Below are 25,732 nucleotides of genomic sequence, written 5' to 3' on the forward strand. Positions count from 1 at the left end.
TCCAAAGAGCACCCGGGGTCTTGGACAAATTGAATGGCTTTTGATGCTACCTTTTATTGTCTATAAACTGGCTGACTCAGCTTCCTAAATCAAGTCTCTCCCTTTTTCTTCAAGTAAAACCACATTTCTTTCTGCCTTGGAACAATCTCTGTGGCAGCTAAACACAGTGCATGAGCTGCTTGCCACTGTAGTGCCTACACTTGGAATTTGTATTTTGCTGAGCCATCTCCAGGTTGAATGCCATGCCAGTCAATGCCATGTCTGTGACCCATGGTCATTTAGGCTCTAGCCTCTAAAGAAGAAAAAGCAACAAAATGTGTCTAATATTTATTTGAAGGTTTAAGCATTTCTTGACTTGCTTAGTGCACGAAGGTCTATCACAGGTCACCTTCTTCCTCCCTTTTCATCTTGAGCCTGACCACTACACTAGAAAGTATGTTTTTTTCCTTCAATTCCAAACGAGTTCAAGGTTATGCTCAATTTTTTTTCTAGTATTACTGGCATGACAGATCTCCTCTCATTATAAATTATTCTGTCCGCTTCAGCTGTATGGTTTTTCTCATTTATATTTAAGATAATGGAAGAAGAGTTGCTTTTGATGACATAAGTGAGCTAGATTTTTGGTTGGTATTATTACAAAATGAGAGTTCTGGCTGGATAATGTAAAATATTAGGGCTTTTGAGTTTTTTAGTAGCTGTGAAACACTGCAATGACTAGAAAAACGAATATATTTCTTCCCTACAAATTCATGAAGCTTCTTGATGCATGCATGGAATTTGAAAGGCTCAGGGCTAATAACATTACAGGTCACAACATGTGTTCTAAGTGGTCTGCTGTAAAAAATTTACAAAACAAAAACATTTGAACATATTTGATATTGAAGAAAGGGAAAACTAATAATCACTGTAGACTGGTGCATTTATTTTATGTTACCTGTGAGAGCTGTAAAATGAGGTTTAGACTGTGTGCTAGAAGCATATAGGAGCTCTTTGGCCATGCACTGTAGCAGTAGTTTTATCCTAGATTGAAAGTAAGAAAACATCTGTAAGTATATTTGCATCTCTGCTGTATTTCAGAATTGAATACATACTGCTTGACTATTTTTTTTTCCCTCCTGTTTTTCTGTTATGCTTTTGAATTGTGCTGTCCTATGGAAATGCACTCACATTTAGTTAAGCCTGTATGTCTGTGTTTGTCTATAAGACAATTGTAGCTATTTAGCAGTTATGTTTTTAAGGCATGTGAATTGGACCAGGTCAGATTTTCTCTGTCTCTCCTCTCTCTCCTCTTTTGTCACATGTTGAATATGTTTTTGTTTTTTTTTTTTTCCTTATGAGAGACATCATTCTTTTGTTCAAAGTATGAAATTTATGCTTTTGCAGTGACATCAGGTACTTCATTTTATGGATGTATATATTATAAAAAGGCAGGGAGATTACACAGCTTAAAAATCTCTAAAGGATACAATTTGCTTTTTTCATTTTTGTGTCATCCTATTTCATTTTTTTTCTGCCAGTTCCCAACTTCCTGAGATTCTCCTGTTGCTTGTGAGGATCTGCAATGCTTTTGTTGGTAGCCTAAGTGGACCAGGTGCAGTTTAGGCTTCCAGTCCAAGAGTACATTATGGAAAATCCCTAGTCTGGCACAGCAGCACCTGGACATTCTTCTGTGCATTTGGTGCCTCTGGTTTGGACCAGAAATTCCCCTGGGCATGTAAACTTCAGCACTTGACTGCATGTAAAAACCACATGCCAAACCTGGGGAAGCAGGAATACAACTTTGACCTAAAGTTCTTGCTTTTCACTACTCCTATTCACTTTCTTGTAAGTTTTTAATGTCTTTTTTCTTTTCTGGGCCCAATTCTGAGTCTTAAAAGGTCAATGGGTATATTCTTTGGCTTCACACAGGAAAACATGCTGACCTTGCAATGTGCTGGTCTGAGCTATCCATTAATAAGAATAACCTGAAGGGTGACATATGTAAAGCTACAAATCAATGCTGAAAGTTTTTCCATCCTGGGATTATGTATTGTCATCTTGTCATCAGCCCCTCGGCTAAGAGTCTGAAACTACAGCTCAGCCAAAAGCTGACTTCATGAGAGCTGGTAGCCCTTAATGTCTCTGAGAAAAATTTCCTAGGTAAAACCTCCTTTTCTGATGTTTTGGAGCTTGCTTCTTCCTGCTTCTTGGGTTTCTGCTGTGACATTTCAACTGAGATGACTGGCCATGGCAATGCCTCTGGCCCTGGAGCCTTCAGGGTGGAGATCTGAGGTGCTGAGCATATGAATGAATATTCACCATTGCTACCAGCACCCCAGTGGCCTCTCTCAAATGAAAAATTAGCCTCTGGGACATAGGTGAGAGTTGCCAGGCTTTTTAGGATATCAGCATGGACTTGATAGTGCACCAAGCTGCCTGTGTCCAGTACTCAAGTCTGTTAGGAAAACTGGAGATCCCTGAAAGTGCTACCCAGTTCATTTCACCTTAAAACACCCTGCATATGGCACAGTTTGTTTATTTGTTATAAATCTGCTTTGCTGAAGTAAATGTGTTTTTCATAATATTAATGGTGCTCTCATTGTTGGAGCCCTCTGCATAAGTCAGATATCTATAAAACAAATTTAGACACCAGTGCTGTAGTTAAGCATTGTTTAGGCAGATCCCTGAGCCAGGATGAATCTAGCTATTAGAATTGAGCTTTACAATATATTGACGTTTCTACATGAGTAATAAAGAGTTTAGAAAGGGAGCTGAGCAGCATTTTATGTTTTTTTTTTTAGGGAAACTGCTTTATTTCTGAAAGTAGCTGAATATTGACATTCTTACAAGGGAGTTTTGTCAGCTTCCTAGGGTTGGTTGATGTGAAGTATTTTTTTTAGCATAGGCTTCTTTCTTCTCTCCCTCCTTTCCATCTGTGTCTCCAGGGGTAGAACCACTGGTAAGTTTGGGGACAGGATTGAACTAACCTGACCTCCAAACCAAGATGTGACCAAGAGGCCTGAAGCTGTGCCTGCCCTCTGATTTTTAGGAGGGGTCTTGACAGCACATCCATATCAAGGTGCACCAGGACATGCTCAAAGGATGAGGAAAGGCATCCTTTCTCACCATTTCTGTATTTCTGGTGGTTTCAGTGGTCAGTTCTCTCCCCAGTTCAGGCTGGTTTCCTCACAGGAACAAGAGTAAATGGAAAAAATAAATGAAATAGAAGCCAGTGCAGTCAGATATTGAGTGGAGCAAATGCCCTGTAGAGAGGAAGGACCTTTGGTGGCTTTGGAGAAGGATTTTGGATTTTAAAACAGGTTTGAAATAGGTAGTGGGTAGCAAGAGGAGGAAATAGATGGGTTTGGTGAAAGGCAAAAGGTGAGGTTGTGCTGGCAGGTTCATAATTCCTGTTGCTCTAGACTATGGATGTAACATGTACTGTACAGCCAGCAGGGCCTGCTCTCAGGTCTCCAGTTCATGTCTGGGAGTGCAATATGATCTGCATGCCAATGAAGCCAATCCTGACATGGGCTAGAGGAAGAAGGCTGTGAAAAGCTGTAACTCCACCTTTGATATGTTATGGTTTATTCCTTTTCCTGTCTTTGATTTCAGCTGACCAGCCCACCTTCAGAGTGTGTTTACACCTGAGACACTGGGCATTGGGGCTGATTTGGAAGCCCAGTACAGGAATGCAGGAGGCACCTCAAATCCTGAGCCCCAGAGAAGCTGGGCTCAAGGGGTAGTGGTGCAAAGGGAGGTGAATTGTGATGCAAAAAGCAGCCTTTTTGCTTTTAATCTGCCAAGCTGGACAGGAGGAAGTGGGACCAGGCAAATTTTCATCCATCTCTCCCCAACACCCCTTGCACACATGTGTGCTGTGGGGCCAGGGAGCTGATTTCTTGTAGTTCCAGTGGATTGCCTCCTTGGGCTCAACTGTACTGTGCCCTCTTCCTCAAGGTAGCAGCATAACACAATCAGGTTCTGAATATTAATACAGAGATCACAGGAGTGTAGCCTGGAAGCACAGAACACTGAGAATTGAAAAGTCTAATCTGTCCTTTTTGAAAGCTGTCCAATTTCTTTTTTATTTACAGCATTTGAACCATTTCACAAATTGGAAAGCAACTAACCAGCCATTTCACAGGCAGATTATGATATGTTTAAGAAAGTCCAAGGCATTTGTCTGAATGCAATTGGCCATCTTGCTGGCTAACATCTAGATTGGAGATATTACACACACAGTTGAACAGAGACTATTTGAAGATGATGGTTTTCTTTTATTAAGTTGTGTTTGTAGCGTGCAACTGAAGAAATGTTTTGGACAGTGGTATAAGCTGACTGCCTGACTGCAAAGGACTCGTCACATTGATTGGGTAGATGAGAAAATGCTGGGGCGTGAACAGTCACTTTATGATTCCTGCACTCGATTCCATTCTTTGCAAATGCAGAGGTGGAGAACTGCTGGAGAGAGACTGGCTCCATCTGGCACTGCCTCTGCACAGTGCACACAACTTGTTCAATTAAAGATGGAGAAGTGCAGGCAAAAAGTGGGAAACACACATTAGATGAAGCTGCATCCGTTGCCATACAGATGGAAAAAATTTGGTTTCCCTCTTACCAGCTACACATTTGCTTGTTCTGCCTAGAAACTAAAAGGTAGGTTTCAGCCTGCATAGATGAAGCATACATGGTTTAATTAATTAAAAGATAAAAAAACCCAAAAAGCTGGCAGTCTGAGCCACCAGTAAATCTCTTATAGCTGTGAATATGCAGTGCTCACGTGCCTGCACTCTAATGTGCTCTGAATGAAAAACTGACAGCACCTGTTACTCAAATCAAAAGTGATTTCTCTAACAATGGGATACTGGGGAATTCCTTCCAGTCTTCTCTTTAATAGAGTTTGAAGGATTCAGGTTGGAAGACAGTGCATAAGATCTGCACCACTGGCTCTGATGGATGTGAATCATGCCAAGGGACAGTGATTGTTTAGGAGGTTAGAAGTTCACTCCATACATCCAGTAATAACAAGAACACACAGCTGGTATGTCCTTAAAAAAAAAAAAGATTGTATGCTTCTTTTTTCCCCCTGTGTGAAGCCACATGTGGATTGAAAAAAAAAAAAAAAAGAAAATCAGATTTTATACATTCAAATCCAGAAATACAAAGTAACTGCAACCACATCTGACAGTATTTTTGAGAACCAGAGTGAATTGAAGCTAGAGTGCCTAAAAATAGCCCTTGAACTGAACTCTAAAAACTATTAGATTTGTCCATTTATAATAAATCCTGATCTACTGTCTATTAGATCATCTCTTCTGTAATCTTTTCCTATGGGCATAGTTCATGTGTATTTCTAAAAGCATTACAGCATGATGTTGAAAGAAATGCTCAATTTTTTTGTGTCTTGCGCACAATGGTCCAGGTAAATTTCTGCATTCAGAATCAGTTGCAAAGTCTGGAACAAGCAATAAGGCTTTAATACCCTCAGTGAATGGTTTCCAGAGGGTACAAGAGGTTCACAAAGGTGGATTTGGCAGAGCTCCTGGGCAGGAAACCAGAGATAAGACTTTAGGAACTGTCTTCTGATAGAAGAGGACCATGGTGAAGACAACAGGTGATGCTCCTGTGCTGTACCCATTCATCTCCTGGTGTTGCTAGATATGTGCTGTAAAATAACAGTTAAAATTCTGTCTGATGTCTCTGAAGTTACATATTTTTAGCAGGATCCAGTAGTTTCTTGGAGAAGAATGGGTCAGAGAGGAAAAAAAAGAAGAAAATAAAGAAGTATCTTCTTTTATTCAAATGACAACTAAACTGGGGACCTGACATTAAGAGCTGTTTGGAGACAGAAAAAGTATTAAGTGCTGACACATGCACACTCCCACAGAAGTCCCACAGAAGCATAAAAGCTGATATTTCACGAAAATGCAGTCAGACTGCTGTTTGGGTTCATATTTTTTCAGGCAAAACCTAGAAATTTTCAATAATACTGACAATGTTTTTGACAGAACAGCCTTTCTGTAGCAATCTGCAGCAATCCAGCATGTGGAATGAACTGTTGATCATTGTCAGAAATGCAGAGTTTTGTGTCAAAAGGTCTGCATACCTTTTGCCTGTTGAAAATGGGTGCATTCAGTGGCTTTTTGGGTGTATTAACTGTCTTGCTGAGAGTGGTGCTGCAGTGAAAAGTCCGAGCTGGGGCAGTTTGAGTGAGCTTGAGCCTGTTGTGCTGATTTCTCCCACTTTAGCTCTCATTCTTTGTTGTTTATGTTAAATGCTGAGACTGAGACTCAGAGGAAAGTCCCAGTGTGTTAAGTGATTCCAGCTTGAAGTGCCTAGAAACAACCGAGTCTGCACCATGTCTTGGACTGCTGCTGTAGGTTTCCTCTCAGCACAGGAACTCAGCATATGGCCCATATCCATTGCAGCATCTGCACAAGCCCAGCAGAGCAGTCATATGTGAGCAGAGTAGCCTTGGGCACAAAAGCTGATCCCCTGCTAGAAGAAATAGGAAAAAAAAGAAAATCCAGAAAGTGATTTTTCCATTTGTCAGCTGTGCACAAGGGAATGGCTCTTCCTTCTCTCAGATCTCTCAGATGCAGCATCCTCCTCCTCTGCTTTCCCTTGTTCCCTTGTGTTAGTTAAGAGGCAGGAAAAGGAAGAGCTGTGTATCATACTTGATGTGCCTTTTTCACAGTGCAGGGCTGTGTGCAGTTGTGCTGTTGATGACAATGTGCCACGTTGAGCACTCTGGGGCCACTGCATATGTAATCTTTCCATCAATGGGTTTTGCAACCTTTTGTCAGTGTCAGTAAATAAAGCTCCACAATCCCAACTTCCCCAAAAGCAGCGTGTGAACTTATGTTCACACACAGGATTCTGGCTCAGCTTCCCAAAATAATGGCATGTGTGAGCAGAGGGGAGAACTGTTCAGATGTTTGATGTGAGGCCGACTTGGCCTTCGCCTGCAGTAAAAATAAATCATAGTTGCTCTCAAACACGTGGAAGGAGCTGTACATAATTTATGGGCTAATCTCACCTTGTCGATTCCCTGGCTCGCAGCTCTTGAGTGGCACCAGCATGTGGCTTTTGGTCTTCCAGCAGACATTTACCATGAGAAGGTTTTGCAGGGCGACGTCTTTAACATAGACTCAGTGTAACTTTGCAGTCCAACAGCGTGTTAATGAGTTGGTGCTGTCTGTGTAGGTGCTTCTTTTCATCATTCTCTTCTGTTACCTCACGTGGAGTTCTTTGAAAAAAAACACATGAAAACAAAAAAAAAAGGCGAAAGAAAGTGGGAATATATTTACTTTCAAATATTACTGTTTTTCTAGGGAGTTTCAGAAGATGTTCTGAAATGTGTTTGAAAATGCCTGTAGAAAATTAATTCCCATGAGATGCATTTATGTGACAGGAAAGAGAAAAACAGCTGTGATATAATCCTCCAATTGTATTAGGTTTGTGGGGTTTTGGGATGCTTCTTTCAACGCATGCCTAAACCTTCTTATTTGCTATGTAAATACAACTTGCACCATCTTTAGGTAGAAGAAATGATAAAAGGGATGCTGTAAGCAAAGGATGTTGTTGCCAAATATGAAAAAGGCAAAACTACAGGGAGGGAGGAAAGGGAGGGACCTCCAGGTTTTGTGCTTCTTGCAGCCTTCCCGACTCCTTCAGTGCTTCATTTGCCTTCATGCAGCAGCAACATGTGTAAATAATGGAGTCTGGACATGCTCAAGAGAGCACTGGCATTAGGATGGATTAGTTGTACCTCACTTGGTCCAGCCCTGCTTTAGGTGCAGCACAGGGAGCAGGCAGGGCCTCCTGGCTGCCAGCATCCCATCCCTCCTCCTTGAGCGTCAGGCTCAGGAATGCAGGACTCGCCAGAGAGTGAAGTCATCGCGGTTTGCTTGGACCTTGAGCGTGGAACTTGGAGTGCAGCCTCTCCTTCCAATTACGTGAGCAAGTGCTGGCTCGTAGCACGCAGCCTGCAGGCTGAACCTGTGGATTGTGACCCCACGGGGACAGCTTGATGGATGTCTCCTGTCATCCCTTACCCCGCCAAAGCCAGTGAGCCTCACCCAGGAAATCCTCTCAGCAATTTCTGCTCAAGGGGCACCTAGTTATCTTCATCCATGGGACAGAAAGTGCATGATGTCTCTTATTAAGTATTATTGAGTACACCGGGTTATTGGCTGGAGACTTAGGTGCCAAAATTTAAGAAAAATGAGAGAAAAGGTAGCAAATAGCCTTTTTTGCAATCAGAGCTGTTTTTGTGGTAGGAAAACACTAGTCAGAGTCATTAGGGAAAGCAGTGTCCTATGTCTGGGAGAGCTAGGAAGAGGTGAGCAGAGCACCTAACCACATTGTGGTTATATGACATGTGGTGGATTTTCTTCATGACAAATACAAAGTGCTGGTCACTTGTCATGTCACTACTTCAGGAGAGGGGAACAGAGAGAAATGGGGGAAAAGACAGTCCATTATTTATGTGAGATTTTTTCCCTATGAGCAAATCCCTATCATGATTTTCCTTCCACCAAGTAAAAATCTGCCTCCACAAGCCTGAGCTCTATGTGGAGGTTGGGAAATAAAAGAGAGAAGGGAAAAACCTAAAAATTTCTATTTTCTTTCTAGTGAAATGTGCCCTGAGTAGAGAGAGGCTCCTCTGGGAGTTGCAATTGCTCCCTTGTGGACGCTGGAAATGTTTTGGGGTTTGTTTTTTTTATGACTGCAGCTTTAATCTGAATGATGGCAAAACTTAGTCCTCTGCTATTACTGCCAGCTCTCTAGATAGAGCAGGGAAGAAAAAAGTGAAGTATCACTTTGGGGTGTTTCTGGGGAAGAAATGTTTCCACAGCCATAAATTGCTTTCTTGGGAGCACTGAAAATTCCTATCCCAGTGCTCTGCTTCATGGAATCAAAGTCAGCAGTCTTGGATTTGTAAGGAATAAAAACTGAGTCTTATCCAAAAACTTTAGGGTCTTGATATGGCAATGCATGGTAAAAACAAACAGTGAAATAAAGTAATTAAGTTTATACATTTCTAGTTTTACTAGAAATATATAAACTATATTATATAAACTATATATATACTAAAAATATATAAACTAATTATACTACATTCTAGTAGTAGTATTGGTGGTTTTTAAAGGTGCTTGTCCTGGAGCAAAAATTGTGTTGTGAAACATTGTCTGAAGAATCCCTCTGCTGAAGCAGTGCTGCAGTGTTGCTTTCCCCCAGGTTAAAAATTCACAGTTTATTGGCAGCCTGAGTTAATCTGGAGGTTTGATCTCTGTTCTGTGCTGCAGGATTTAGGTGCTTTTACACAGGTTGCAGTCTCTTCATGGTTTTGCTTGGATTTGAGAATCATTTATATGTAAATGATCCCGATCCCCTGTTCTTTACCTCCTTACCAATTAACTTGCTTTTTGAAGCAGACGGTTGTGTGAGCAAAATTGGCAAGTGGTGCTTCCTGGTGAAAAACTGGGTGGTGTTAGCATGGTGATCATGATTGCTGGAGCTCATTACCAAATTGACTCTTTGAATAATCAAACCTTTGAACTCAGCTCAGTGGTATCCCATCCGTCTCACTCCGTTAGGCAGCTCGGAGGCAGTCTCACTCCGTTAGGCAGCTCGGAGGCAGCTCTTTCATGTCGTCTTACAACTTGTCCTATGTAAATGGCGGATGTGTTTATTTTCAAAAGCAGCAAGAAAGCCCAGTGGAACAAGAAAAAAGTTGGAAGAACAAGCCCTCAAAGAGATTTTGACACTGGTGCCAGGGGGTTTATGAAAGATAAAACAGCTCATTTTTTTATGGCTGAAAGAAAATGCCATTAAATCCCTTGTGCCTATCTGCTACAGTAAACTTGCCAGAGCTATTCCAAAAACAGCATGCTGTGGGATATTCAATGATTTTCAATGAAAACTAGGCTTAAAAATGCAGATCTCCTGCGTGTGGATCAAGGGGAGCTCCAGGGTGCTCAGTGTATGTTTCTATATGCTCACACATGACTGTAAGAATAATTTTAAACAGGGTTTGCTAGCTTTGACTTTGAAACTGCATCCACTGTATCTACTCAGTTCCTTTGTGCGTGGCATAGGTAATTTTGCAGAAGGAAAATAACTTGTTATTGTAAGAGTAAATGGGAAAAATTTTACAGGTTGCTATCTACCAGGCTAATCTATATTATGAAGAAATAAAACATACTTGTATTAAGTCCTGCTGCAGTAAAAGTGTAATGTTTGCTGAAGTTCTCTACAAATTTTAGTCCTCCCTGTAACATCAGAGGGAAATCATTTCTTGGTGACCTAGTGCAGCTTTGAGCAGAAACTGGAAGAAATCTGAGAGAAAAGATCTTGCAGAAACATGCAGGATCTGCATGTTTTTTGTATTGTATTTTTCAGAATTCATTTGAACTCAGGGTTCATGGTGAAAGGGAGGTGGCAGGAGAAGGCTGGAAAATCTGATCATTGAGTGTTGGATACCTGTTTTCAGATTAGTGTCCTGGTGCTCAGGTGAATTAGTGTAGAAACTCCATTTCATGTTGCTGGACATGGAGCAGCAGTGACTGAAGGCTTTTTGGATCCTGAAAGAGGTGGGATGGTAGTGAGGTGTTACAGCATGGAAATTAGAGTGAGAATGGATCAAAACAAGCCTTTTTATATTGCTTCCTTACCTGCATTTCACAGTCAGCCCCAAAATTTTCTCAGGCAGGGATTGAGGGGGCAGTTGTGAATATCTGGCACTGAACTGGAGTAAAAGTTTTATGCTGAGAGAAGCTGGAGGGTGCTTATCTTTGAGAGAGGTAAAGGAGATGGGAGAAGCAAACTTTTCCATGAGCTGTGTGTGACATGACAGGCGTGATGGGGGAGCAGTTGGGGGCAGCCTGCTTCAGTTCCCCCACCTGATATTTCAGGCCAAGCCATAGACAGATCCCTGTGAAGCTCCAGTCTGTGCAAGCACCTTGGTCTAAACAGGAGGTTAAATAAGGTAATTGTAAGGTGGGCATCCCTCAGTATTCCCTACACACTCAGTACTTGGTGCAGCTATTGCAGGATGTACAGTGGGTTAATGCACTTCTAAAGCAGGCTCCCCACCTCTTGCTGCTTGACTGCTCATTGCAGGTTTTCAATGAATTAGCCCACTGAGCATTAAAGTCTCAAGGATCTGGCTGGGCTGACGTGCTTTTTGCTTGTGTCACGTGGCTTCCAGATCAAGGGGCCAGGCATTGCTCTTGGGATGGTGCAGCAAAGCACAAACCTCAGAGAAAATTGATGGCTTGCTCCAGAGTGCAGCCTTGTGTTCATCCCTCTGTGCACTTTTGATTTTGGGAATAGATTTGTGGTTTGGTTTTGGGTTTTGTTGGTTTTTGTTGCCTTTTTTTTTTCCTTTTAATTGCACTATGGAAAACGTTTTTCTGTCCAAACCAGCCGCGTCTTCAGCAACACTTAACAATTGAAAGCATTTCTCTGCTAGGTGTTCCCTAAAAGATGGGAAATAAGATTTTTGCATTAAAATGCCAAGAAGAAAAATGGTGAGGGCATAAAGTGCTGCTTTATTTTCATCGATGCTGGTGCTTTTGGAAAATCAGTTGTGCTCCAGTGATCATTACCCCCCTGTGTGCTTCTCTCACTGTTTGCTCCAGCTTCTCTCTCTAAGGCGGCTTGTGCAGAAAGCCTTGCCTTAGTCGTAGCTCCAGTTACACCCTGCAGTCATCAGAGGGGACATCCTCAGGACCTAGGCTTGAGGATCCCTTCCTCTTTCTAATAGCTCTGCCTTGGTTTCAGGAGTATCCACATCGGGGGCTCTGGGCCCAGGGAGCACCACTGCCAGCACCACGCCGCGCGTGGCCACCAGCACCACGGGCCGCACCACCACCACGTCAGCCTCGGGCAGGAGGAACAGGAGCACCAGCACGCCGTCCCCCATGGCTGATGTCCCTGATGAAATGACCACACACCTGCCACCTGCCTCCTCCCAGCTGCCACCATCCGGGGCAGAGAGCTGCGACCCCATGGAAGCCCGCGACATCATGTGGTCCCGGACTCGGCAGGGCCAGCTGGCAAAGCAGCCCTGTCCCTTGGGCTCCATAGGTGAGTCAGGGGATGGGAGAGCACAGCAGGCTGTCTTCACTTTCCATAACACTTTGTCAGTGTGCAACCAGTACTAAAAACCCTTTGGGAATGTGCTGGAAGAGCCTCTGCTTCCAGAAGTTGTATATGATGCGCTTTACCTGGTTTTGCCTGTATTTGTAGCCCCTGGGCTCACTGACTGATGTGTTGGTAGCTAATTCTTTGCTTGTTTTGCTGAGAAAGGGGACAGGGGAGGAAATCAACAAAACTTGTACTTTGAAGCTCCTGAATGAGTGTGAGTGATTTTTTTAAACTGCAGCCAACATCCAGTATGATCAGCTGGGAAAGTGGGGGCGGGGAAACAAAGCCAAATCTTTCAAAATGGTTTATTACTTATTGGATTTTGCTCCTTTTTTTTGCTTTTCCCACAATTGTTTTCTTGAAAAATATTGCTTTTGGAAATTTTCTGTTCAATTTGAAACATAATCGCATTAAGAATGGGTTTTGGCATACAGTTCAGTTTGCTGTGGTTTAACAAATGCAGTTTTCTAAAAATAGTTATTTTTCATGCTAGCCTTGGTGTCCAGCCCCAAAAGTTCTCTTCTCCTGGAGAGTCATTCACACCTGTGTATATGAGTACTGACTCAGTCTGGAATTTGGTGAGGACAGACTGATAAAATACATGTTAAAGTATGAGGAGTATGGAAAGGCATCACAGGTGAGAATAGGTAAAGAACATTTTTGCTGTCTTTCCCAGCCCTGCTTGGTAAAATTAATGCCAAAAGTATGATGTGATTCCCAGAGAGGGAAAAGGATATTCTGAACCAAAACTGTAAAAAGGAAAAGAAGATGGAAAATGAAGGCTGGATGCAGGGAGTCCTTTCCTAAGCACAAGAGCTGAGGACAGGATGAAAATAACTAAGGAAAAGATAATAGCCCAACTTATGCATAGGGGATGGCCAATAAGCCTTTCCCATCTCCCGTTTCAGTGGTTCATGCAACTTGTTAAAAGCTGTGATACATTAGCAGTGATGCACTTCTCTTTGTCTGAAAGGGTCTGAGACATTTTGCTGTCTTTTCCAGCAGGGATTGGGCAGCACTTCCCAAACAAAACTCTCCTCCAAAGTCCTTCTTGACAGCTGGGGGCTGACAGTAAACCCCAGCAATTATATCTTGGCGTCTGTAGCATTCAAACTTTTGCGTGTTTCCACCCAAATGTTGTAATGATGATTCAGAGCCATAAAATCTTCATAAAGCAGCAAGGAAGATGAGGCACAGGGTCTGATCCCAAATCACCAGTGGTGGGGCAGACCACTCAAGGTGCTGGCTCGGTGTTTGAGATCTACTTCTGATTTCTTAGTAGCTGGCAGCTCTCCTGCACGTCCTCTGTCTGTAACTGCTGTTTGCCAAATTAGAAATAATATTCCTGCACAACATCGTGGGTCTTTTATGTCTTAGGGCCCTTAAAGGACCAAGTTGGTCCTTTAAGGAGGAGAGGAGAGACTAGGGACACTGAAATGACTCAGAAGTCGGCTAGTCAAGACCTGAGCACTAATAAGCTCCCAGAAGCCTTTGACATGGGGTTCTAGGGGGAAAAATGCAATGAGTCACACTGAGCACAGCAACTTTCCTATTACAGGTGTTGCAACTTTCCGGTGTCTCGCGCCTGACGGTATCTGGGAACCCCAAGGACCTGATCTTAGCAACTGCTCTTCACCCTGGATCAACCACATCACTCAAAAGGTAAAACCCTTCCCATGTGTTGACCACTCTGAGTCTGCACAGTGAGTTTGCTCAGCTCTCTGGTTTTCTCATACAAAGAACCCAAAAGGATCAACAGTCACACATAAAGCACGAACCATGCAGAGTAGCCAAGAATTTCAAGGAGAAAGCAAGTGTCTCATGGAAATTAAAGCAGAGAGGGTAAGGGAAGGCAAAGAAGAAGGACTAAAGAGTGGAATTAAACTAGAATGAATGACATTTCTTGTTCGTGGCAAGAAGAGGGAGGAGGAGGTGGGTGGACGTATGGAAAGTACTGAGTTGTTGAAAAAGGAAGCGCCCTTTCATGCATCCTCAAGGATTTTTTCATGTCACGCAAACACAGGATAAACCCCATAGTTAAGAAATCTTTACCAAAGAAAGGCAGGCTCAATGTGAAATGTTTGTTTTGTGCCCCTGACTTTCTGTTTTTAACTTCTGCCCAAATTATAAAAGAACTGGTGGAATAGAAAACAATGCTGCAGTAATGCTTATCTTTTGACTTTTAAGTCCCTTGATGAATGTTTTCTAGCACTTCATCATTTATCAGTGTTAAAAGTGCATTAACATGTGACAATAGAAGTTCAAGACAAGCAGAGCTTATTTGGTAGCAATATGTTGAGCATTTTTGTTATTAATGCACAATGGTGCTTTCAGCTGATTTCATTACAAACAGAGACCAGATGTGTGTTTACGCCACGGAGTCTGTGGGCTGAATCTTTATTATGGCAATTCGTGGGGATTTATTCACTCCTTTAGCCAGAGTGAGCAAGTCTTGGCCTTGTAAGTTCTGTGTCACTACTTGCTGCACAGTAGTGACACAGAACTCCCAAAGAGCCACTGGTCAGTGGGATGGGGTCACCCCCAGAGGAGACTCTTGGACATTCTCCTCTCTGCCCCCCATCTAAACTGAGACCTAATAATCTGTGAATTGCTATCACTGGTCATCCCTATCCTGCTTCATCTGTGCTTACACCCATCCCTCCACAAAGGAAAACATCAATTAATGTGGGGCTGCTGTGATATGGCACAGCCACTACAAAGCCCATGGTCCTTCTGTCCCTCTCTTGCCGTACACCCAGCGAGCTGATGAGCACAGGCTGCCTTTGCTGGCATTAGCAGCTGTGTGCAGCTCTTGTTTTATGACCTATGTACTTACCCTGGAGGGGTTAATATTACTTACTCCAGCCATAATTCACCCAGGCAGCTGGGAGACTTCTTGCTGCTTGGTGAAGATGACTAGGCCGTTAGCCATTAGCAGAGGGAAATAATAGCCTGCACTGATGAAATCTCCATCAAGGTTAGACTTATTTTATTTGAAACCCTAGCTATCATTTACGTAACAAATGGGCCCCATTTAATTTGTTACGTGCTTTCAAAGCAGGCTAAAATTGAACAAGGCAAGTTTTGAGAAATGCCCAGCAGGTTACAACTGGGACTAGATTTTTTTTTTTTTTTTTTTTTTTTTTTTTTTTTTTTTTTTTTTTTTTTTTTTTTCCCTGAAGAAATTTAGTTATGTTCAGCATTAAAAACATTCTTCCAGTCAGTAGAAAGGACTTGGGGAATCTATGAGATGACCCTGGATCTAAGTTTTTTGCCTGAGTGGGAGTTCATTGGGATCTTGAGATATGTGACCCAGCCTCAATGACAGCTGTTACAAAACATCAAGACTTTTCAGGAGTGACTTTTGAGGGGAAAGCCTTGCAAGGCTCGCCTAGGGGTTTGTGTTGGGGTTGCAATCATTGAAGCATTTATATTGGAAAGGACCTCTAAGGTTATTGGGTCCAACCATTCACCCAGCACTGCCACATCCACCACTAATCCATGTCCCTAAGTGCCATGTCTATTCACACATCTTTTAAATCCCTCCAGGAAGAGTGACTCAGCTTCTTCCCTAAGAAGTCTGTTCCAATGCTTGACCACTCTCTGTGAAGAAATTTTTCCTAATATCCAATATAAACCTTCCCTGGTGCAGCCTCAGGTGGTTTCGTCTTGTCCTATCATTTCTTACCAATAGAAGAGACTGGCACCCACCTTGCTGCAACCTCCTTTCAAGCAGTTGTAAAGAGGGATAAGGTCCCCTGAGCCTCCTTTTCTCCAGGCTAAATACCCTCACCTCAGCTGCCTGAGCAGCTTCTCATAAGCTTTGTGCTCCAGACCTTTCCCCAGCTCTGTTGCCCTTCTCTGGACTTCCTCCAGCACCTCAATGTCCTACTTGTAGTGAGAGGCCCAGAACTGAACACAGCACTCTGGCTGTGGCCTCACCAGTGCCCAGTACAGGGGTACAATCACTGCTCCTGCTGGCCACACTGTTTCTGAAACAGGCCAGGATGCCATTGGCCTTCTTGGCCACTTGGGCACACAGCTGGCTCTTGTTTTCTGCCGGGCAGCTTTCCAGTTACCCTTCCCCAGCCTGTAGTGCTACATGGGGTTGTTGTGACCCAAGGGCAGGACCTGCACTTGGCCTTATTGAACCTCATACCATTGGCCTTGGCCCATCGATCCAGCCTGTCCTGTGAGGGCACTCAGCATGATCTGCTCCATGATATTGCATCACATTTTCAATTTCCAGTCCGCTAGGGTACCCCCAGTTAGCCAGGGGTGCTGATAAATGATGGAAAGTGGCTCAGTAAGCTCTTCTGCCAGTTCTCTCAGTACCCTTGGGTGGATCTCATCCAGCCCCATAGACCTGTGGATGTGTAAATGGTTTATCAGGTCACTGACCATTTTTTTCCTGGATTGTGAGGGTTTTCTTCTGCTCCCCATCTCTGTCTTCCAGCTCTGGGTGCTGGGTACCCTGAGGACAACCTGGGTACCCTGGTCTTGCTGTTAAAGACTGAGCCAAAGAAGGCATTAACTACCACCTCAACCATTTCCTCATTCTTTGTCACTATATTTCCCTCATATCCACTTTTTTATTGTCTTTTATGGCAGCAGATAGGCAAAGTTCTAGTTTAGCTTTAGCCCTGCTAATTTTCTTCCTGTATAACCTTCCTGTATAACCTAATCATAACGTGCTTGTAGTCCTTCTTTGTTACCCGTCCTTTCTCCAGAGGCCATAAGCTCTCCTTATTTATTTTTCTCATTCTAGCCAAAGCTCTCTGTTCAGCCAGTCGGTCTTATTCCCCACCAGCTCAACTTTTGGCACATGGGTACGTCCTGCCTTTAAGATTCAGTAGGATCCTGACAGTAAATACAGTTTTAAATTACATATGAAATAACCAATAGCCATTTGGTTTCCCTGCCCAAGCAAGAGGCTTGAAAATCATCACTGCACTTAAAGGTGGAGACTTGATTCATCCATAAATCAAGCACTGGTTTCTAACATCCCTGCTGTGAATGGGATGCTTCCCAAAGCTTGCAGATTTGCTCCAGCACCTCTCTGAAGATGAAAATGGAGCCTTCTGCCTTTAAGTCAAACCAGCTTCTCTTCCTTCTGCTCTGGGGACAGCTAGAGGGAGCAGTAAGCCAGCTGTGCTGTGAGGACAGGGCTGGTTACACCCTGCAGCTCAGCTCTCCTGCATCCCCAGCTCTCCTGGTCTCAGCCCACTGCAGCTGCAGCATAGCTGACAAAATGGGTAAAAATACTTCTATATCAGCCAGGGTTCATACCTGCTCAGCGTGTCTTCATTCCTAGTCTGCTTTGTCTCCCAAAAATCTGACATCTGCAGGATCCAAACTGCTCAGGAAGAATGGGATGGGTCCCCTGGAGGGATTTCAGCCAAGCCAGAAAGGATGGTAGGGAAATGCTGTGCTTGCTTTCATATCTGTGTAGTGAAGTAAGAAAGATTACTTACTTCTTCTCCTTCTCCTGCTGTGCTCAGACTGTAGATTGGGTGTTTGCCTGCTTGCATCATGGTATTAGGTTTTACAGCCGTTTCCTAGCTTCCATTAGAGTTATTGTGCTTGATGGAAGATCAGAACAAATGTTCTCCTCAGCAATTCATTGGCCTCCTGACATTTACTTTAACTTTATTGTTGGTGCCTACCATGCCCTCGTAACGGAGCGGGAGAATGAACTTGCCAGTGCGATTGAATTATGCACTGCTACCCGGCTTATTTCTAGAGTCAAGCAGCAACAGGAAGCAAAAAGGTCAGCTTTGGATACATTGCATCATCCTGATCATGAGGTCACACGTTCAGTCTCAGCCTGTTTGTTTTTCTTCTTGCTTTTATCAGTGCCATCCTTAGTGTAGCGTGTGACTTGCCTGGAGATGTCTCTTCCTTGCTGCAGCTCTCAGCTGTGGGTGCTGCCTGGGAGGACAGGCACTGCTATGCTCAGCTTCAAACCTCTGGAAGAGAGGAGGCTTCTTTTGTAGCAGAACAGAAAAATTTGTGCCCTTCATGAATGCGCAGAAAGCCTCAATCTGTAAATCTAAAGCACATGCCACCCATGCCCTCCTGAGTGGCCTGGATCATGTTCTCCCAAAGAGCAGGTGAACCTTAGGATTTGTAGCACCTTCCTGAGGTCTTGTAGATTTGCTTGGGTGTGTGTTACAGAGAGAGTGAGGTTTTGTGGACGACATCCCCACATTGTCGTGTCCAGGTCTGAGGGTGCAGTTGCAGTCCTGATGACAGCACAGTGAAATCCTCCATCCAAGTTGCTTTTGGCAGTCTGTTTTCAGAGCACCACCACGAATTGGATGGAGCAGATGCCACAGAGGGTGGCTTATTAAAGGGTCATTAAATGCAGTTTAAGTTGGTTGAATACCATGGTTTCATAGCCACTTTTTCAGTGTTCTCTAGGTCTGCTGTTCTCTCTGGAGAGCATTGTCTCTTCTCCCAGACAGCTGGCAAAAGGAAAAGAGGACGCAAACTGTGCCAGGGGAGGTTTAGGTTTTTGCATCAGGAGGCATTTCTTCATAGATAGGGTGATTAGGCTCTGGACTGGGCTGCCCAGGGAGTTGGTGGAGTCACTGTGTCTGGAGGTGTTTAAGGAAAGGCTGGATGTGGTACTCAGTGCCATGGTCTAGCTGACATTTTGGTGTTTGGTCTTAGGTTGGACTTGGTAATTTTAGAGGTTTTTTTCCGAACTAAGTGATTTTGTGATTCAGAAATAAAAAAAGAAAGGATGGTAGATATGCTCTGACTCTTTTCTGTGAATGCACACACATATATTGAAATTCCTGCTAGGGAAGGAAAAATGCCATGAAATGCCACGCTCTGCAGTGTCAGAAGTTAGCCCACAGCCCCTCTTACAGGCTTGCTACCTGACTGCTGGGAGCCAATGGTGCCTGGGGAAACCTGTCAGATGTTTGTTCCTCCAGAAAACAACATCAGCTTCATGGTCTTTCCAGCTGACCAGTCCATCTGTACGTTACTGTTTTTAAAAATTCTAGTTCAGTCCTTTATACCATCTTTTTATTTTTTATATCAGTTTGCCTCTTCAGAAGTCTGCAGGAAAATACTTTTGCCTTTATGACTATTGGTGTTTTAGTTAATTTGCTCACTTCTCAGCATATTTCTTATTTCATCTGAATTTTCCTCCCTAAATACTTATCTTCTTGCAATTTCTCTCATTTTTATTCTGTTGTCCTCTTCTGCAATTGAATTTCTTCTGAGAAAAGTAGGGCTGAAACAGCAAGCACTGCTGCAAGAGAGTCATTCTTTGTCTTTCCAGACAAAACTCTCCACTTCTGTTTGTTGGCATATATGAAACAGGCAGGAGAATATGTCTTCTCCAAAAACTATTATTTCAGAGTCCTTTCACTCATAAAAAGGTGCAAGTTAGTGGCACAAACTTGGAAAATGTTATCAGAGTGTTAAACAGAGGGATTTCAGGTGTGCCAATGATCATTTGTAAATCTGGCCTGAATCCTGTCTTCCCAAATGGAAGAGGGGAGCAATTTTTTTGGCAGACCTGTATAACTGTGTTTTGTATGTTGGCATTATTGGCAAGAAACATGTTTTCACACCTTTAAATTAGCATTCCGAGACTGCTTTCAATCTGTTAGTAAAAGGTAAGAAGAAATAGGCCAAAAAACCACAGAAACAAAAAATTTGGTTTCAAAGTTGGTTTGAGCAGAATGTTTTCTTTTATCCCAGAATCCTATTTAGATTTTACATTTAATTTTTTCCTAATCAGGGTAGAAAATGTCAAAAAGTAGTCTCATATCAGGGAGAGATGTATTATTTTTAATTCCCTTTATTGTTCTCAAGCCACACAGTAGAAAGGTCAGATACTTACACATTTTCTCTACTTCTTACTTGCCTCTCAATATTGGTTTGAGCCATGGACATCCTCCAGGGGTTGTTCCTGTATTCATATGTAACTATGTCAGTGTTTGGGTTAAAGAGTATTACATGTTTTGGAAGAAATAACATAAAGAGCTCATCTTTCATGCGGCAATAATTAAAAGAAAGATGTGGAGAAAGTAATTTATAGGAAGGAAGTAAGTTAGTAATGCATCCTCTTGGGTAGCAGTAAGCTTTCTGAGCATTACATAGAATTAACCAAGAAAAAAAGGAAAAGGATTCTGTCCTGTTGTTGTAAGAGACCAGATACTTATCTGGAATATTCAGTCCATTTGGGACTCATAAGAGAAGTTGGATTTGACAGCACTGCATAGGAGACACTCCAATTTCAGTGAAAAAAGCTCAAAAGAACTGGGGAAATCAGGATTAATGTGTCACACAGCCATCATTCTAGACGTCCCTCTCATGCCAGAGTGTGTCTCAGCACTGCTGTAGTGACTTGTAGCTGCACGTTCTGTGTGACCATGTGTAGGTGCGGAATCGTCAGCGCTAGGATGTAGTTTCATTACCCGCCAGCCAAAAGCATTTTCCCAGAAGAATGGCCCATATGTGCTCTCAGGAAACCTGGGTCTGTAAGATAACTTTGGGTAAATACTTCTATGTCCCAGGAGTTCACAGACTCTGAGCTTTAGCCTGCCTTTTTCTCAGGTGTTTCTTCCATTGCTGCCTATTTTTTGTGTTTATTTGGCCGCAGTATAATTCCTCAAATTTACAGCTTTTAGGGTGAGTCCAAGAGAAAAGGAAAAGGGTTAATTAGTGACCAGCTTTTAGTCACTTTTGCAGACAGATAGGAACAGCAGCAGCCTGCAGGGAAAGAAAACTCTTCTGTTTGCCTTTGTAGCAGCTGAGCTGCATTTTCTCTGAGTGTGCCAGTTTGCATAGGTGTGTGGTCCGAGGGAAAATGTGAACCATCAAATATTGGGTAGTGGGGTTTTTGGTTTTACTGTGGTGTATCTGTAAAAAATATCTTGAATTCCCACAGTTTACTGCAGAGCTTACACAAACAATGTATCATGATACATGCTAAGCTTCAGCAATGAACTGCAGGAAAATGCTGACATTGATTTCTTTATGTAAAGGGATTTGATGCAGTCGTTCTTTGAAGTTCTGAGAGCCAACAGCAGAGGTCAAAATTCAGCCTCTGTGCTGATGTGTGGCTTCCTTCAGCTGCTTAGGAGAGCAAGCAGCTGTAAGAATAGATCTGGTTTCTATGGCATTAGTCTTCAGTGTAACAAGAAAGAAATAATTCAGTTTTTGAATATATCTTATCATTGCTCTAATGGGAAGAACAACACATTATCTTCTTTATTTATCTTCTCTGTATCATCATATGCGTTAATTCCCTGAAGACGAGCACATGAACATCTTGAGTTAGATTTCATTAAATCAGATTGGCTTTTGCTGTCAAATTGATGGAAGTAAGTTATTCATTTATAACTCAGCTAATTGATTTACAGAGAGGTAGAAGCTCAGCCTATAATCTTTCCCTAGAATCTTGCTTTTATAATAAGCACCAGAAAGTGAGGGAACAAGAGAAATATCTGATTTCTAGCTGTTGGTAGATAAGACAATTGAAAATTCATATGAAAAGCAAAGCAGAGTTTGCATTGAATCTGACAGAGAAGTGGGAACTTCATTTATGTGTCATCCTGTATAATTTCTCCTTGTCCCAGGCATATTCCACATGGTTTTGCATTCCAGATCACAGACTGGTAGATAATGAATAAAAGACCAGCAACCTGCAGTGGTATTTTTGTAGTGGGCTGCTCATGAAACGGAGATGGGGCCCGCTGCCCTGTCCCAAATCCCCATGGCACAGTAGAGGAAAGGGGTGTCAGATAGGGAGAGCAAAAGAGCAGAAAAGGAGGAAAAGCAGAGAAAAAGTGAGAGTTTCCCAAATAATTACACAGTGAACTGCCCTGCAGGTTTTTTGTGAGTTTTGTGGCTCAACAAGATGATACAAGTCTTTCAGTAGAAGATTCAGCCAACTGACCTGCTGGCTTTTCCCTTCTAGTGGACCTCTGCTTGAGCCCTTTGCCGTAGAGTTAGGATGCTTTTGCATGTGCTGAGAGTCACTAGCCTCATTATCAGTGGCTAGTGTGGCAAGTGATGCCAAGTGATAAATTAGCTCCTGATTATTAAATCAATAAGATGGAAATAGTGAACTTTTTGCTCTGGTTTCTCTGGGTTACGTCATCTATTTTTTGCTCCTTTTACAAGGAACTCTTCTCTGCAGAAGCTGTAACAAAAATCATCTCTTTGCCATTGCATAAAATTCTGGAATCAGAAACTGCTTTTTCTTGATAGGAGAGGCTACTCACATTGTTTTTTTCAAGTGGCACAGTAAGCCAATGACACAAGTTAATTAAAGCCTTCCTTAGCATGGAAAACCCATGGAAAACAGTGCCCAGTGAGAAGAAATTGTTGAAGCCACTGTAGTTGACTGGATTCCTTCTTCCTTCCTCTTCCTTCCTCTTCCTTCTTCTTCCTTCCTCTTCCTCTTCCTCTTCCTCTTCCTCTTCCTCTTCCTCTTCCTCTTCCTCTTCCTCTTCCTCTTCCTCTTCCTCTTCCTCTTCCTCTTCCTCTTCCTCTTCCTCCTCTGCTTCCGCTTCTGTTTCCGCTTCTTCTGCTTCTGCTTCTTCTGCTTCTGTTTCTTCTGCTTCTTCTTCTTCTGCTTCTTCTTCTGCTTCTCCTGCTTCTCCTTCTCCTTCCTCTTCTCCTTCCTCTTCTCCTTCTCCTTTTTCTTGAGAGTTGAGCTGGTTAATGCTGTGGGGTTGGAAGGCACTGGGGTGACTTGTCACCGGCAGCCAGGTGAGACATAAACTCTAAGGAATTTAGGGATTTTAGAGGAGCTAAGATTTTAGTTAGAGATAAGCTTTATTGGAGTTAATTAAAATAAATGGGTAGGCCTTGATGAGGTTAAGAGTTAGTAGTTGACTAATAATTGATTGCTTGTTAACGGAGTGTTTGGTTAGCTGGGTTTATAATGAAGAATATAGAAACTGAGAAATAACTTTTAGGAACATAAGACAATTGTAGACCTCCTCTGTTCTGAAACCAATTGAAGATGAGGAATGGGAGTTCTACCAAGGGTTCATTTGTCATAGTTGCATTGAAAAGGTAGAAAGGTCAGAACAAGAAAGACTTCATTTACTTCCTCATTTTTGGGACCCTTCCCCATGAAAGGGACCACCAACCCATTTCAAGGAACAAACTACACATGGTTAATAGCTTTTGAACTAATTAGGATACAAAGCAGGGAATGGGAGGTACCAAAGTTATGAATATGTATTTGCATTTTGGGTATTCAATACTTGTATAGATAAAAGGACTCTGTAATCAGCTGTAAATTGTGGTGTGTATTTGGGAGCTATCCCACACGCTGCCCAGCGTCGCAGCAAACATACACTTTCTAACTTTGACTGTTAGAGAGTCTTTGTCCATCACAGTTGGATATCGGTACTAGATCAATATCCATATTTTTAAAATAAATCCCAGGAACAACCTTTCCCTCTGCTTTGTGCCCCGCAGATGCGGTCGGGGGAGATGGCCGCCAACATCGCGCGGGAGCTGGCGGAGCACACCAGGAACCACCTGTACGCCGGGGACATCGCCTACTCCGTGTCCGCCATGGTGCAGCTCGTCAACCTGCTGGACGTGCAGCTCCGGAACCTGACTCCCGGCGGGAAGGACAGCGCCGCGCGCAGCTTAAACAAGGTGAGCGCCACGGGGCCTTTCTAGTCACAGCCTGTCACTTAGCCCCAGGAGCGCCTCAACTGCATTGCAGCAGGGTGGTTTCTGTGCCCGCGGTTTAAGAAGAGTTATTAGTCCTTTTGTCATTTCCAGAAGTGAGTGGAATTGCTATATAGCACTAAAGGTGCCAGGAGTTTCCAGTTGTGGGAGAAAACATGAGCTGTGGGCTCTGTAAGAATGCATTTAAAGCTGAAGGGTTCCTTAGTGAAAGGCCCTCTTCATCACTGAATCTCATGTAAACACATGGAATAAGACTTACCTAGGATTATCACAATGAATTGTGTGGGCCTGGTTGTCAGGACAAAGAGCAGCTGGACCCTGGTGTCTATGAGCACATGGTTATATTGGCCACCCAGTTAAAAAAAACCACAGAATTTTGTTCTCACCTGCATATCAGGCTCTGACAGTTCTGGCATTCATGTAAGCATGAGCAGAACTTGGTCCCGAGATAAAATGAGGAATAAGTGATCCCAGCTAAACCTGAAATTTTTTGGGTGTTTTATGAAGAAAAATGCTTTTCAGAGATGTAACATGCTCTTTTTTCTTGTAAGTTATTATTGTAGGCTGATGCTGTTTTAAATACAAAGGGCTTCAGGGTTGTTTGAGATTTCAGTCGCATGGGAGCTGAACTCCTGCATCTCATGGGCTTTGCATGTGCTGTGAATTGGGTTATCCTGATGCTTTTAATTAGTGCTGCTTCTAGCCATTTTATAACAACCTAGGTGATAATTGTATTAACTGTTACATCAGCATAACATTATTTGTTATAATCATACCATGGTTCTTTGTTGAAATGATGGTGATGTCTGACAGTATTAGGTAAAGCCAGCAATTAATGTCACGTACTAACAGGTTTCATGGTTTTAGTCTGCTTGTTCTTCTGGGTGCATCCCAGCCACACACAACATTTTGTTAATTCAGCTTTGCAAGCACATATTTTTCATCTTTGTTTTTATCTCACCTTATGATATTTGGTTCAGTTACATGAAGTGGGGCTGTATCATGGGGGCAGGAATGAGTTACTGAGGGGAGGGGAGGGGAAGACTGGGCAAGGCAGAGCTCCTCGGCTCAGCTGTCACTTCTGGGGTCCCCACTGCAGGTTTCTTCCCCCTGCCATCAGCTTTGCACAAGCAACACATACAAATCAATTGCATTCCACATTAAAATTCTGGACCACGTGAAGTCCTGCAAAACAGCGATGCGACTCAGTGATCCAAATGACAGGCTCAGTAATTTACTTGCTCTCATTCCCCACTTAATTCTTTAGAAGAGCAACTGCTCTGTGTTCATTTAAGAATGCATGAATTCAACTTGGAAGTAGTATTGGGCAAACAAAAGGCAGCAGAGTTACTGCTCCATTTTCCCCTTCACTGATCAAGAGTATTTAAAAAAAAATAGGAAAAAAGTAATTTGCAAAGAATTTTGTTTAGTGCTGTTTAGTCAGAAAGAAGAAATAAAGTAAGCACTAGCTATTAAATATCCTTTTAATCATTAAAGGAAATGTGCTGGGGATCTGAGAGTAATCACCTGTGCTGTTTTGTACTGGTGGGTTTTTTTACAAGCTGATGTACAATGAATTGAAATAAACTGGCATAATCAGAATTTTTAAAAGCCATCATCTTTCAGGAACCACTTTTCTGTCACTAAAAGCTTTATGCTTTCCACTGGATCAGGCTTAATTAAGGTGATAATTGTTCCATTTCAGACTGGGAAGACCCCCGAGTGGATAGCTCTGTAATTTTCAGCAAGGCTTTCTTTGATCTCCATTTGTTTCTGTAAAGTCTTCATACTGGCCAGATTTATCCAGAGGAAGATTTCTACTGTTCCAAATTGATGAATTAGAAATTGAAATTAGGCATTGAATGATACCTGGGTGTATTTTGTTTATTTCAGAGCCTCAAAACTCTCG

General features: G+C 42.7%; 1 protein-coding gene across 22 annotated transcripts in view; it reads left to right on the plus strand.

The window, feature by feature from the left end:
• ADGRL3 (adhesion G protein-coupled receptor L3) overlaps positions 1–25,732 on the plus strand; it is a 493,993-nt gene that overhangs the window by 377,067 nt on the left and 91,194 nt on the right. For all 22 annotated transcript variants that reach the window (XM_077177050.1, XM_077177053.1, XM_077177036.1 and 19 more), the window contains 3 exons: positions 11,773–12,078; positions 13,697–13,800; positions 23,602–23,787. In XM_077177050.1, the coding sequence (XP_077033165.1) occupies positions 11,773–12,078; positions 13,697–13,800; positions 23,602–23,787 (596 nt within the window). The remainder of the gene's footprint in view (positions 1–11,772; positions 12,079–13,696; positions 13,801–23,601; positions 23,788–25,732) is intronic.

Source organism: Agelaius phoeniceus, chromosome 4 (genome assembly GCF_051311805.1).
Source record: "Agelaius phoeniceus isolate bAgePho1 chromosome 4, bAgePho1.hap1, whole genome shotgun sequence".
NCBI classification, from domain to species: Eukaryota; Metazoa; Chordata; class Aves; order Passeriformes; family Icteridae; genus Agelaius; species Agelaius phoeniceus.